Below are 16,081 nucleotides of genomic sequence, written 5' to 3' on the forward strand. Positions count from 1 at the left end.
ATAGGATTTTTCATTAAGTGATGTGTAGTTTTTGTATGGTAGATCAGAGCTCAACAGATTTAAGGAAAATACCATCGTTGTTATTGATGTAATATTAAAATATATTTTTAATATTACGAAGCTATAAAAAGGCGGATGAGAAACTGGAACCTAATGAAATCAAAATGAAAACATTGCCACTTACCCAATCAGTCATACTTATATTTGCTCATCCATGCATTCATTCACTGACCTATAAAATCCTAGGCTGACAGTGGCAGATGTAGAAATGAAGTTATCAAATTAAGTATGACACAAGTTAATAAGATCTTGAATTGGACAACATAACTCAGTGTGCTATTGACATTTTTTGTGTAAATAATTTTTGGTCACACTTTATTTTAACGTCCAATTCTTGCTATTAACACAGCATTAACTACGACTTTTGCCTCAGTAAACTCCTAATTTGCTGCTCATTAATAGTTAGTAAGGTAGTGGTTAAGTTTAGGTATTGGGTAGGATTAGGGATATGGAATATGGTCATGCAGAATATGTACTTTATAAGTACTAATAAATAGCCAATGTGTTAATAATAGGCATGCTAATAAGCATTGAGAATTGGTCCCTATATTAAAGTGTTACTGATTAGCAACTTATACACAGACAAACACACAAAGATGGACACATATTCAAAGGCAAACCTGCATACAACATGTACTGTAAAAAAGATATGGAAGAAAAATGAGGACAGTATGTGTGGGTTTACACAGCTATACTTTATAAGTTAGCTAAACCTTACAAAACCACCCTTTGGTTACATCCCGCAGACAAAAATTCATGAATAAAACAAATCTAAAATTGCATTATAAAAATGATAAAAGCAAAGTTAACTTTTAGGAGCAGGAATTTATATGTCATTGTAATTAGTTTAATGCAATATTTATTTCCAGTCCTCTAATCTGATTGGACAAGCAGGGTTCAAGAGTTTATGTCACTCCACCAGTCTGTGTCCCACTGTGTTCCAGACAAGAGCATGTGAGTGGTGATAAGGGAAAGAGGAACTTGTCATATTGCTTAATTATATAAAAACAATAGACATCTATATGAACACATTTAGACAGCTAAGTAAACGAGTGTGAGAGTGTGTGACTGCTCACAAGACACCGTTGTTGCTATAGTGTCATTTTGCATATATATGTAAAAAAAAATCAATATGCACTACAGGGGGAATGAATGACGTTCTTTCATTTGGCAGTTAGCCTGGATTGATTTGCTCTAAAGAGTCATAGATGCATAAGAACTAATACAGCTTAAATAAGCCTTTTCATCATCTACAGGCTTTTCCTTTACATTATATACAGATCTTTCTTGTGTTTGCATTTCTCATTTGGTCAAACATAAACATATCGAAACTCTGGCTTACTCTACTTAGCATACCTGGGAATAAATGAAAACGTCATAAACAAGACATGATAATAGACACTATGTACAATAACATTGCATTTTCATCTTTCAAAAGACACACACTGCATTATGGTCTATTCATAGCTTCATTCTACAGATTAGATCTGTTGAGGAATGAAGGCACAAAACAATTAAAGTCTTAATTACAATATTCCTTGGCTGAAATGAATGGGGTTTCTCAAATGGTGACGGAATGAAAGAGTAAACAAAAGAAAGAGAGAAGATAAAAAGAGACAGGGTCTCAGATGACTTGCAAAGGTCAGAGACATGGTTATGTGTTGTTTCCTTCATTGGAAGCGGACCACTTTCCAGTTATTTTTAGGTCTGATAATAACACAAGACCTAAGGAGCTGTCAATCACATGCTGGCATTCTTAAGAGACATACTGCAAGCTGACCTTTAACCCAATCATCACAGAGGGACTGACAGAAAGAGAATGCTGTCAAGTTATGTATCTGCTGCCCAATGCTGACCGATCTCAGAAAGAGTCTGTGAAAGATTGACACAATCTTCAGCATTAATATATCCTCTTATACTCACTCACACACACTTACACAACGTGGGTGGTATGAATGTGTTCACAGAGCAACAGTAGAAATGTGTAAATATTTCTCACAAGAACATATATCCACATGCCTATGATTGGGCAGGACTGCCTTCCAACATTTACACACAGAAGTGAAAAAAATATAGCGGAACGAGTCCCAAACGAGTCAAGACAAGGGACAACTTCTGTGCAGGAAAGATATCATGATCATATATATGTTTGTGTATCATGATATAAGATTTTGACCATACTGTACAACGCACCATTGGCTCACACTTAACCTTGAGCTGTAACAACTGTTCATTCAGACATGCTTCTATTAAGCCACATCATGGAAAGCTTCTCCATTGCATAAACGAAGTTATTTTTAAGTATTACTTTGTGGTTTCATGTACACACACACACACACATTCACAGCAGGTACAAAAGAAAAGCTGCTCATCAGGGCTCGATTTAAAGAGCTGACTTGCCACGCAAAACTTCATCCGATGACAGTTATAAAAGCTCAGTTTCTCAATAACGTGTGGAGAAAATGGTAAAGAGAGAAAAGAGAGAAGGAAATAGGCTGTAAAGAAGGTCAGTACAAATTATTTACTGTTGTTTTCAGCAGAATCTAACACAACAAGGGCATGAATTCTAGACTTGTCTCTGAGGGAACCCACTAACCCAGAAAATATCAGCAGTGAAACACATTAAACAAACTGACACTGACATTCCCCTAAAAAGCCCAGAACAACTTTATCAGTGGGTCCTATTTAGATGTACTTTTTCCTCACTATTTTACACCCACACAAGCAAGTCCATCATGCCCTAGACATTGAAAGAAATGCACAATCTTTTTTTTCCAAATTCCATTTTAATTTTTTTGGGTTCCGTTTTTTCCATTTGAATTTTTCTAGACTAATTTTTAATGGTAAAATTAAATTTTATTAAGCAAAAAGCATGTCTAATGAATTGAAATAGAAACTTACACAATTTAACATCAATTTATTAAAAGTTTAACGAAAATTACATTTGTAAAGCCCTATGAAATACTTTTTTTGTTGCTCAAATTCAGTTTTATTATTATTATTATTTATTAATTTTTTTTTACCAAATTTCCATTAATTTTCTGGATTCAATTTAAATAATTTCATTAAAATGTAATAATCAAAAACATCTCTAAATAATTGAATTTATTAAAAAAAAAAAATTCCAGAAATACTGTGTTGTATATTCACATTTTTATGGTAAAAATGTCTGGTAAATATTATTTAAAAATACTTTTTTTTTAATAATAATTTTATTAGTAGCAGTGGTACTATATTACATTATGTAATATATTTCTGTCACAGTTTCTTCGTTAAACCAAACTTTTATTTTGATGGGATTTTGTGAAGCCCTTTAAGTTTCTCTGTTTATATGATATGACCATCATGAAGTGACTCTGTTCTAGAGATTATGTTCATCTGTTCATGTACTCATATATTGAGGCGGCAGGGGCTGAAAACACTGTGAGAGTCACGCACGCTTTTGTATGTGTGTAGTAAACACTCGTTCACAGACAAATTTTTTTTGTATTTACCCAAAATGAGTTTTAAGACCCTTGTAATATATTTAATAAATGTCAAGGCTTAAACAAAATATATTATACATTTGAATTTTTTTTATTTATGAAGAGAAGAGAAGAGAAGAGAAGAGAAGAGACTAATACAGGATAGAAAGCTCTATGAAAATCTTGAAGCTGAAGCACTTTGATCTCCTGGCAGGCCTGTCACAAATTCTAAAGGTAACAAGTCAAATGCGATCAAGCAAAAAATCCAACTTAATTTGTCTTAGAAATTTCCTTCAGTCTGAGCTACGAGGATCTGTGTGAGTACATGGCAAGTACATATAGAAAACTAGGATACACACACACACACACACACACACACACACACACACACTGACCAATCAACCAAAATAATGGCAGTCAGCTCCAATTTCCATTTGCTGTAGACCCCACAGAAATCATTCATGGGAAATAACAAGGCTTTCTGTGCCTCACTGTCTGTGAGTATGTGTGTGATATCTCTTTTATCAACGTGCAGGCAGAGCATGAAATATGAAACCTCAGGTGAAAAAATACTCTCAGGATAACACCCTAAACTAAGCACACACTTGTAGACTCTGCAGAGTATGTGATAGATATAGAGGAACAGGCTGTTTTTTTCCCAGCTAATGAGTCTTACACTGCAAAAGACATGTCTGAGAAAACAGCTGCTGTGGGCCAATCAGTAGTGATTACTCAGCACTCAGAGTCTGTGTCTGTGAGTGAAAGTGTCTGAAGAACTTACCCGGATTCTTCTCATAGCAGCGACAATCTCCATTCGACTGTTGGGTCTTGGGACGTCCAGACTGCCAACATACTGCAAAAGAAACACATGCTTCAATGTTAGATGAAGAGCATTCTGTTTAAACTCTGTTATTAACTGCAACAGAGGAATCACCCAGACTAAAATTAATGAGGCAGCTTCATTTGCACAAACACATGCAAACACACTTTCTAGGTTAATGAGTGCCAAGTTACTTTTGCATTGGCAGGACACTGGCAGCCTCATTTCTCAAACTCTATTTATGCTTAAATGTTCATCTAAATCAGTGATTCTCAATTGGTTGTGCTTCAATGCCCACATTTAGATAAATGGTGGTGACCATACTAAAGTTGTTTATTTTACAATGGTAAACAACAAATGTTCTTAAAAGCAAACATTAATATGTATCAATATTGCCAAGAACTGCATAAGCCCAACAATATGCAAAGATAAAAAGACGAACTGACAATTTTGCACATTTGTGACCCTGGCTGTGAAAACAGCTAAAGTAATTTTTTATGATTTTCTACTGTTTTCTATATAAAATCATCCTTCATAAGGTAAAGAACATTGTGTGAAAATATAAACCTTAATATCTTTAATATTGACTGAGTAAGGCCATGTCATAGACTGAAATCATAGTGAAATAAATGGTTAAAATTAAGCTTTGATGCTTGTTATCTCATAATTAGATTATGAGACCTTTGCCTGGATTTCACAGACAGGGTCACATTTCAAAATAACATCAGTAGATGTTAGCCTGTTCAAATCTGCATTGCTTCAAGTTTCATTATTTGCATACACAATCAAAACAAATCTGTAACCCTTTGCTGAACTGGTCAGATTTAGAATTGGCAAGAAATTAATGAGGACTGAAATGATCGTTTTACATACTTCACTTACCAAAAATTCACAGCAAATGCATAAAACCCTCAAGCAATCACCTAGAACACCATTTCCATTTTCTTTAGGAAATGACAAATCTAGTTTTACATACAGTTTACCCAAGGGTACAAAAATGGATAATTCTGTATCTATGACAATCACTGACTCAACATCACATATTTCTAAAATGTGAATAGATCAGTGCCAGCTTTAAACAACACGCTTAATCAAGTATAGGTTCAGTGTTTACAAACAAACTGTGTTCTTTCATGCTTGTAATGATCTGTTCTTAAGCTATACAGAAATGTTGACCTTAAATACTTATTTCCAGCTTCCACAGTCTAAATCCAGCAGAGAGGGACAGTACTACTGACAACAGTTCAGCAAAAATAGCAACTTATACAGCTGATTTAAGCTTTGAAAGACAAGACCGCAAGACTGCAGTCAGAATAATGTGAGTGGTTCTAGGTCTTGGCTTTCCAGCTTTGGCCAATACAATTCCTGGAAGATAATCCTGCTTCACAAAGTGGAGCTAAAATTACTCAGCAATAGGCTTCTGAGTGGCTCAGTATACAAAGCTTTAGGTTTCCTGAGGCATTTAGCTGTCTGCAGATTTGGAAAAACTTACAGAAAATCTCTCTGGGAAAACACCATCATTTATGACATGATTTTCAGTGCTCTTGCTATCAAGGCAGCTCGATGTATTTTGAGACACAGCCACTGAGTAGAGGTTTATTCAATGAAATGTTAAATACCAATGTCCCAGTCAAACCTAACCGCAGCTTCTGAAGAAACCAAATACCCTCCAAAGACGTCTCGGCTCAGTAAAATTACGAATGTAACCAGCCACGCAGCCATTACTGAGAAAGTTGAGCCAGACATCAAAAATAGTGTATAAGGGGGGAAAAAAACTCTTTGCATATACAGGTCAGTGACGTTTCTTGTCTTGATCTATTAAGTTAATCAAAAATACATTAATTACAAATTAACTTGTGAGCACGATGAATATATTTTCAGTTTCTAGTTTTAAATGAGTTTTAAACTCATTTTGATATTTTGGGGGCCTAAAGTATTAAAGTATTGATTGCAAAAGAATAAAGGCCTTAATTCTTGAGAAAAAAAAGAAAGAAATTAATTATTTTTTAATTATCATTTAATAAAACATTGTGATCACCTGATAAAAGCCAGCATGGCACAACCAACATCTAGAAAGCATTTGTTGTCATGTAACAAGAAAACTATTAAATAGAGATCATTATTATTACCATTATTTAAATATAATAGATTTTAAATATCTTACCTCTTTATGAAAATGCTTTTATACATCTGAAATGTAGTAATCCTAAAAAAAACTTTATATAAAATGTCTACATATTTGTAAAGAAAATATTATTACATTTAAATTTATTTTGATACTTTTTTAAAAATATATATGAAACCAAAATAAGTAAAGATTACGTTTTCTAAATGTAAAAAGATCTCTCCTTCTTTTTCCCCCAGACATTTTTGTCATCGACCCTAACGTCTACTCGGTGACATTTTTATTTGTTGGTGTCTAATGTCATCGCAGCAACCCAAAACATGATCCTGACTGTCTCGTGTGTAATTACTCTTGCTACACAGCCAATTACCCATTTGACATGCACGTACTCCATATGACTACATAAAAGTAGGCTATCGGTTAATAGTATGACCAGCAATAATAACAATGGCTATGTTTACAGTAGATATAGCCTAGTTCACCTTGGCTTGGAAGTGTATTCCGTGTTGATACGCTTCTTCGTTGTGAAGCGGGACTCGCGAATCCGCCACATCGTCCACCAGGTTGTACCTGTTTCTCCCGTGCATTTTCATTGGGACCCGTCCAGATGCTCGGCGAGAAATTTCATCAGCCAGTTCCCAAGCTTCAAAACTACTGCCAACTAAAAAGATTGCTCTAGTTTAACCAGCAGAAAACAAGTCGCGGATACAAGAGCGGTTCAAAGCGAGGGAGCCCATTATAGTAGCAGCCCGGGAAAAGCTGAATGAAATCACAGGCGCTTCAGCACAAAAGAAATGGGTTGGGCGCCTCTTTCCCCCTCTCTCAGCCCGCAGACATCAGCTGCGTTTATACAAGTCTGGCTTCGGCTCAAGTTGTTCAAGTGCCTCAGCAAGAAGTTTATTAAAAGAGGCGCTATGGGTGAATTCTGAATCCCAATGACAGGTTTTATTTGCGTTGCTCTCTTCAACCTCTGATGCAATTCTCATGGAGCAAAGTTCGGTCTGCTTAGGAACAACCTTCAAGTCTTTCAAACACCATAGTTGGCATAATAAAAGCAGTACTCCCTTATATTTCATAGATGAATTACAACACAATACACCCAGTTTCCATTAGCTTTATGCAAAATACCACGTAAAAAAAAACCATGGTAACGCTTGATTAGTCCTAGATTTTTGGTGCACTGCATAGCTACAAATTTGTTGATATACATAGCCTATATTTAATAGCTTCTGTTGCTCAGAAGATGGTTTGCAGACAGGTTTGGCCCAACTCCACAGTGAAGAGATCTGAATTTACAGAGGAGAGTTTTACTGGAGTGATTATGTGGGGAGAATGAGGCTAGTTAGCTACTTTTTACACCACTATTTTTTCAGAGTAGGTTAATTTCTCTCTAGACACACTGATTTTTAGTTGCTATAAATAAATGAATACATAAATAAATTATATTGGATATTTGCACCATTACTGCCAAGGAAATCTTAAAACAAACAAACAAACAAACAAATAAATTATAACAGTCAATTATAGCAGTGAATAAAGTGACAACTTTTGAAAATATAGAAACCATAGAAAATCTTAATGGGATACGTCACGCAAAAAAGTAAGTAAGTAGGTAAATAAATAAATAGATACATAAATACAAATAAAATAATAATAATAATAAAATAAAAAAGAAAGACCGAAAGAAAGAAATCATTTACTCGTCCTCATGTCATTCTAAACATTCTTTCTTCTGTGATTTGAGAAGGAGAGAAGGGGCGAAAGTCCCACTTTTCAGAAAAACATAATTTTAAAAGATAATGTTTTAGACAGAGATATATTTTTGCTGTGGTCAATAACTCACAAGTGTGGTCTATCACTACCAGGTGGTATTTTGTACAAATGTAAAAGGACTTCAGTATAATTTCACTTTGAACATAAGTTGTACATTGTTACTTTTGACCCCGTCTGTTGGGACGAAAGTAACACATCTTCTCCCTACTGGCCTCTGCCCTTCCTCCTGCAGTATCTGAGCAAAGTGACATGACATATGCCATGCGACTTAGCAGCTGCCCTGAGACTGATGTTCCTGACAGATATGTCCAGAAACGCCCTCTCATAAATATCTGGCTGAATCAGACCCCTGTCTGTCTTTCTGACCCTAACTCTTGGCATATTCTGTTGGTATAATATGACATAAACATGTTTTAATAAATGCTGCAACACCCAGAAAGTCACCACATTAGCAGCGGGACAAAAGTAACAAGTGTTACTTCCGTCCCGAAAGGAACTCCTGACATTTAAACCCGATTTACTTTTTTACTGAAAAACTCTGACGAGGCAAACTTTAGGATGTGTTACAGCACTAAATAACATGTAGATTGATCATTACTGTGACACATGAAACGAGAAACACAACTTGTAATTAGAAAAAAAAGTACAGCTTCAGTAATTTACTTACCGTACTTGAAAACTGCTTTCCGGACCTAACCGCGGGAAGCGATGACGAAATCACGTGATATTTGGCAGCTCCGTCAAGGGTTGAGTGCTGAACGTGCTGTCATAGCTTGGCATGAAAATGTAATCAGGTCTCTGAGAAAATCGCTTTGATACTTTCGTCCCGCATTACTTTCGCCCCGGTTCTCCCCAACTGTCTCCATACAAGAAATTTGTACATACAAACATTCTTCAAAATCTTTATTCCACGGGTTTGGAATGACATGAGTGAGTAAATCAGAATTTTCATTTTTGGTTGAACTACCCTGTAACTCTCTTCATACATCTGTGGAGATGAGTTTGTGTTCAAGTCACTGGGTACCGCAAAACATTACAGAGAGACCGTTAATGAGAAAAAGTGAGAGCTTCTTTTTTCAATATTGACACAAGTGCTCCCTCTGCTGCATCACAGAGGTATTATGGACACATTATGGGTTTCTTTTTGCATTATAGCAAGGGGACATAGCAAATACTGAAAATTTCTGAAATTCGTTTTTTTTTTTTAATTCTTGCTGTTAGATTGTAATGGCAAATAGAATAAAAGAATATAAATAAATGAAGTATTAAAAATAAAAATAAAGTAATTAGGCCTATAACAGATTGCAAAATAGAAGCATTTTCACGAATAGGCTCTGACTTGTGGACCCTACTGTATATACACATACACTGAGAGAAAGAGTGGAAAAAAAAAAAACATGTTCTGTAGCCTTCCACCGTCACAATCCTTCTGCTCACTGATTTTTCGCTTCGCGTATAGCGTGAGTCCAGTGCAATATGTGGCTGCCGTGTGCCTCTTCGGCTTCCGTTAGCTGCGTTGCGTTGTCAACAGGACCAAAACACCAGCAGCGACAACACACGGGAGCTTTACTCCTGGACTGTCCGCTGGCCATCAGCTGACACCTCACCTGTCCGCCTGCATTAACTCTCCCACGTCTTAGCAAATAGCAAGTAAACGGAATGCACGCGATGTTTTCATTTGGAGATACGACGTCCGTTTAAAAGCGCGAGAGCAGTCGGTGCACCTCACCGGCACTTTAAAACTGACGGGGAATGCGGTGATGCGCCCAGCCATGCGCTGCGCTCGTCTTCCTCATATTTATGCCGCGATATGTGCCGTTAGTTGAGTATTGCTTTATAGAGAATGGGATGAATTAGGCGCAATTGCGTTCATATGCAGCTTGTGGTATTATTACAGGTATAAGAACCCTTTTTTCCATTAAAAGGACACCGGACGGACACCTGTCCCGTTAGATCGCCATCAAAAATATTCAGCACACTGTAATGATGTGTTATCTTTCAGTGCTAATAACGTTCAGACTGTAATCATGGAGTCGGTGCGTCTTCACGCTAGTTTATCTGGCTCTATAGTTGGCTTTTATAGACTGGTTTCCCGTCTTTGTGCTTTAGTTTGGACAGCAGCAGCTGGTCCACATTAGCACCTCATGCTAGTACATTATCCTGACATATTCATCACATCTAAATGAGATAACAAACAATCCGGCCATTAGCTAACACTATGAGCGATCACTATGAGAGAGTGAAGATTGAGCTCCAGCAGATGAAGGAGGTGGAGAACGAGGCCGCGGCCGACGGGGAGCAGCTGTCCCCGGCCTCGGTCTCTCCAGTCCCCGCTGACGTTTCCTTCACTGCTCGAAGAGACCAGTCCAAAAGTAGCATTAACGGGAGAAGTCGGAGTAAAAGTAGGAGCAAAGCAGACGGTCACGAGAGACAGGTGAACGGTAAACAACTGCCGGATCTGACGCCGCAGAAGTCAGACTATTCACAAGGACAGAGCCGTGTGAGCAATGAGCCAAACCTTAACATTAAAGGAACGGCAAGGCTTTTAAAGGGTAAAACGGCGGCAAACGGTCACGTTGAGTCATGCCAGAGACAGACAGATGTGAAATGTGAGCATCATGGCAAAGAGGCCAAAAAGAGAAGAGCTGTCACGGTGGACACCTCCAAGGCAAAGACGTCTCTGGAGGCGCTAAAGATGAGCATCAGACAGCTGAAGTGGAAAGAGGTGAGAGAGCCATTGTGTTCTGACACCACATAAGTTAACCTTTGACTTTATCGATTTGCCATTCCGATTACAAGGGCTAATCATACAGTTGTAGCGTGCCAACCGTTGTTAGGGTATTCTTAGTATTCTCAGTTGTGTGATGTGTGGTCCTGGTAAACCCTACGTTATGGGGACAAAATGTCCCAACAAAGATGGCAATATCCGAAATCCTTGTCCTTGTGGGGACATTTTTAGTCCCCATGATGAGGAAACAAGCTTATAAATGATACAAAATGATTTTTTATTTTTTTTTGAAAATCTAAAAATGCAGAAAGTTTTCTGTAATGGGTAGATTTATGTGTATGGTTGGTGTAGGGTGATAGAAAATAAAGTTTGTACAGTATAACAGCCATTACGCCTATGGAATCCCTGGTTAAAAAAAGTACACTTCCATAATGTACTTGAAGTGTTTTATTTTCACGCACTAATTTTGTACTTAATATACTAAAAATGTTTCTTTAGTACTTTTTAAGGTAAACTTAAGATCAACTAAGCATACTCAACTGTGCTATTTTGGGACATCATGAATATGAACTAAAATACGCTTTTAACATACTATCTCTGTATTTAAAAACAATATTTAGTTACTTAGTGTTGCAGTCAAGACCACCTAATCCGAGACCAAGACAATTGTGTGTTGAGACCAAGACTTTGAGGGGTTGAGACCAAGATAAGACCAAGACCAAGGCAGGTCGAGACCGAGTCAAGACCAAGACCAGAATTAATTAATCTAAAGGTTCCACATTTACTGCCTGAGAAATGCCTTATTTTAAATCATTAAATACAATAATAAGACACTTACAGAGCTGTTACCAATCAAAGGAAATCTCTAACAACAAAATTCATCTTTGCACTGCAGTGGTGGCACAGAAGCTGCATCTGAATTGGTACAATTACAAATGCTTAAATATTAATACATTAATACTTAAAAAAAAGTTTATTGAATGTTTGCATAAAAGCAATATAATTTTTTTCAAAACAGCTCTCTTGCTCTTGTGATATTGCTTAGTTATAATATAATATAATATAAAAATCCACATCTCATACACTCAAGCACTCATACTCTCAAGTACTTTTTTTTACACTTGAATCTTGAATTTTGTGGGTGTATGTATTAATTTTGGTGACAATTTTGACACAATCCATCAATAATTTCTTCTTAGCCAGGGGGCCGTAGCCCACTACGGGGCCTCAACAAACTTCCAAGGGGGCCTCAAGATGACTTAAAAAGTACTCAGCGGCATGTGCTCCGGTGTTGTGTTGTAAATAATGGCGTCGTCAATATTGCTTATTAATTTGAGCCCGAATGAGAGCCAGAGAATATTAGTGCAGAGAATCGCACAGACCCTGTGCAAGCACGGCTCTTACAGGACGTTTCAGAATGTTATGCTTTTTTGTTTGTTGTTGTCTCATACTTTTAGATACACTGTTATTTGTAAATGCTACTACTTATGTAGCTATGTGAAAAATATCTGTCTGTCTATATGCATAAAGTGTATAATTGGAACACAGTTGATCGATGGAGCTGATGATCTGAATGAGAGAGAGAGATGCAGAGCGTGTGCAGAGCAGGGGGACGTGAGGAACAGGATTAAGAACCGCTGCTTTAGAACATTGATTTTGAAACTTGTGAATCCATCAGAATCGTTAGAAGACAGAATCGCGATTCATATATGAATAGATTTTTTCGTGCAGCCCTAGTTTTGATGGCATGGCAACAACTCTTCCTCTTCTCTAAAGCAGCGCAACATAGCCTCGACCCCTTTGTTGCATGTTCCTGGGGGTGGGGTTTATCAGGGTTTGTGATGTCACAAACCCGGGAAGAAGCTCGTTGTAGTCCCTACCAGCTGTAATTTTAGGCATTAAACTGCCATAACTTTAATAGACAATATCCACATTTGCATTGAACTTTCAGCATTGTAACTTTGCAGATATTGTTTATGCTCAAACCGCAACATTACACACTAACTAAAGTTTAAAAAAGCGAAATTGCAATCAACCACCCCTTTAATATACATGCTAAGCTCTAAAATAGTAGAGGGGGTGCCTTCAAATAATGTTGTGGACAATAGGGGGGCAGTAAAGTCAAACATTTTTAGATCCACTGGTATAAATCAAATTATTTATTTTTTGTTATTCAGTTATTTAATTAGTTATTGATTGCATTTGAAGCAGGAAGTTTTACATCCAATCACATTAATGATGGTTGTAAATAAATCAGACAATATTCTGGTAATTTAGTGATATCCCGCAGTTGTGGTCTTGACCGGTCTTGAAACAAAATCCCGAGTCCTCTTATGCTAAGTTCACACTACACGACTTTAAACGTCGGCAGATCGCTGTGCTGTTCAGACTACATAACTTGATTGTCTGTCTTTAAGTCGTTGTGGTGTTCACAATACGTGACTATGTAAATGATCTGCAACCGGGGGTTACACACTACACTGTCCAAACTTTTCTTTAAGCCAAGTTGCTGCTGTTATTTTTTTTCCGGTGACCTCAACCCATGCCTTGCTCTCTCATTGGCTGTAGCTCGTCACGACAACTGACACCACGTGATGTTGAGTCAGCCGACCGGTCCAGATACTGTATTTGGCATGCTAGATATTTGTTTGCCGTCGGCGATGCATCAGCGAGCCTCTTTGATGCGTCGTTGTGTAGTTCACATATAAAGATTGCCGAGCACTGATCACCCGCTGATTTTCCCCCGATCAAAGCCCAACCTGTCGGCGAGCTTGTTAACTTGCAAATCGGGCTTAAAATCCTGTAGTGTAAACTTGTCATTAGTCTGAGACCAAGACAAGACTGAGTACAAATGCGGTCGAGACCGAGACAAGACCAAGACCATCAAAAAATGGTCTTAAGACCAGTCTCAAGACCGGTCTCAAGTACTACAACACTATAGTTACCACTTGTACAATTGAGTGTACTAGTGTATGAAAGTTGGGTTCAAGTTTAAGTGTACTGCATCAGTAAAACCGATCCACACATTTGCTTGAATATGAATGGATGAATCCATTGGACTTATCTACATTTTCTTTAGGCTTCTGCTATGTAAACAAACACTTACTCATGACTTGTAGGCTTAATATTTCAACAGCCATTGCCAGTCTTTAACCTTGTCCTTCAACGCATGTGACAAACACACGCATATGGTTACACTTGACCGTCTATGTAAAGTCACTCTGCATTAAAAAAAGAAACACTCATTAATAAATTGATAAGATGTCAAATGATACCATGTGGTGCACAGCACCTGGCAGGTTGGAGAGAGTGAATGGTTCTGTTGAGTGAATGTCTACACCCCCTTCTACTCGTATCCACTGAAATATTATGAGCCTTTGTAATTCAGCGCTGCCTTGTTAAAAGGTAGGTTTCAAGTTTAAGCGTATCCATTATACCTTTTATCCTGTCTGCTACACCAAAGACCGTTTCAAGGGCAGGAGGAGTTCCCACCTGTGGTTTTAAAAAATTTTATGAAGACTATCAGTCCTTGAAGTTATTTAGAAATAGTGCTGGGCGGTATGACCAAAAATTTATATCATTATATATCATTTATATCATTATATCAAAATTATACCGGTTTCACGGTACATGACAGTATTTTTTTTTCAGTGACATATACCGGTATTTTAAAAATTCATATCATATCAAAAATAAACACCGGTATTCGGTATGAACCGGTATACCGCCCAGCACTATTTAGAAACATAGATCCAAAGATCTAATTAGGACATTTAGAAACAAAGTATGATACAGGCTAATCTGTAAGCACTTGATACAGACTCATTAAGACCCGCTACATGAGATAAAGAGTCAGAATTGGCTGTCAACAAGCTGGCAAACTGATGGCAGTTGTTGTCATTACCCATTCAATGTCTTAACTGGGTTCAACTTAAGTTTTCTGTGCAACTAAGATGGGCCTTTGCGAAACTGGATGCTGTACGGCAGACTAATCATCTATGTAGATCATCTGTGGTCTGTAGTAACTGGTAGTACTGTGAATATCTTAAACAATTTAGTTGCATTTGCGCGTAAATAAACCATTTACGTATTTGGATCTGTGTTTCTGATCTAAAAAGGTCTTATGCCATTATCTAATTTGCCGTCATCTAAATCTGAGTACATTGCATTTACGTTTTTGATGCGTCATGGTTGCAAAGACACATAAAGGGTAGTAATGCAGTTGAATGCTGACTTTCACCATATGGTTGTGCCTTCACAGTGTTAAATGATTAAATTCAATCTGGGATAATCCCACATGCCTGGATTCCCACTGCTCTCCATTCCTGAATGGTACGAAATAATAGGACACTATGCATTGTAGATCTACACGTGTTGTAATTTTCAAATTGTATGTACTAACCTACACATACAGTACTCAGCACAAAAGCACATACATGTACCACACTGGGGCTCAGCCAGACCAGGTAAACATATCAGTTTGTCTGTAACGTGAGAAATATCTGAAGGGGGTCCAGGCTGATGTGACAGGGGTAATGATCCTCCCTGGGGAGAGATGATTGGTTGGTTGGTGTTAACGCCATGGCAGCTTCCATGGTGAGTAACAAATAGAAATACTATAAAAGAGCAATTTAAAAACATATACATGGTTTTTAAAGTTTGCTTGAGATAAAATCTTTAAAATTTAGTTTTCTTTGAAATGATTGCTGAGTAATATCATTTCCTAAAATAACATAAACCAGCACAATTGAATAAAATATGTTTAAGAGATACTGGACTCTGGCATGAGGAGCATAGTGGCGGATCGTCAATTGATATTAAGAACTTCTGGAATGCCTTATTCGGCCCTAGAGAGGTAAGAAAACAGAACTGTAACCTTTAGGTTTTTAAATGGTGTTCATTTTATAGCCATTTCTAATACGAGAACACTTTTAATGAAAGTTAAAGTATAACAAATCAGAATGAAAAAAACAATAAAACTTCACTTAAGGCGCTTTTCCACTGCATGGTACGGCACGGTACGGCTCCCACTGCTGATCACGGAGAGAATCGTCACTACCTGCGTCACTGAACTTGCGCCACAAACACAAAAGAACCGCTAGAACCGCTAG

At 37.3% G+C, this 16,081-nt stretch overlaps 2 protein-coding genes across 2 annotated transcripts in view; one reads left to right on the forward strand and one right to left on the reverse strand.

Moving 5' to 3' along the window:
• LOC107710760 (carboxyl-terminal PDZ ligand of neuronal nitric oxide synthase protein) overlaps positions 1–7,388 on the reverse strand; it is a 46,045-nt gene extending 38,657 nt beyond the window's left edge. The window contains exons 1-2 of the mRNA XM_016515607.1: positions 6,952–7,388; positions 4,306–4,377 (exon numbers count right to left, since the gene is read on the reverse strand). Of these exons, the coding sequence (XP_016371093.1) occupies positions 4,306–4,377; positions 6,952–7,062 (183 nt within the window). The 5' untranslated portion in view covers positions 7,063–7,388. The remainder of the gene's footprint in view (positions 1–4,305; positions 4,378–6,951) is intronic.
• Positions 7,389–9,718: 2,330 nt separating this feature from the next.
• LOC107710748 (tubulin polyglutamylase TTLL11-like) overlaps positions 9,719–16,081 on the forward strand; it is an 11,856-nt gene continuing 5,493 nt past the window's right edge. The window contains exon 1 of the mRNA XM_016515589.1: positions 9,719–10,967. Coding sequence (XP_016371075.1) covers positions 10,461–10,967 — 507 coding nt within the window. The 5' untranslated portion in view covers positions 9,719–10,460. The remainder of the gene's footprint in view (positions 10,968–16,081) is intronic.

The sequence above is a fragment of the Sinocyclocheilus rhinocerous genome, unplaced genomic scaffold, assembly GCF_001515625.1.
Source record: "Sinocyclocheilus rhinocerous isolate Xijiao unplaced genomic scaffold, SAMN03320098_v1.1 scaffold2071, whole genome shotgun sequence".
Lineage (NCBI taxonomy): Eukaryota > Metazoa > Chordata > Actinopteri > Cypriniformes > Cyprinidae > Sinocyclocheilus > Sinocyclocheilus rhinocerous.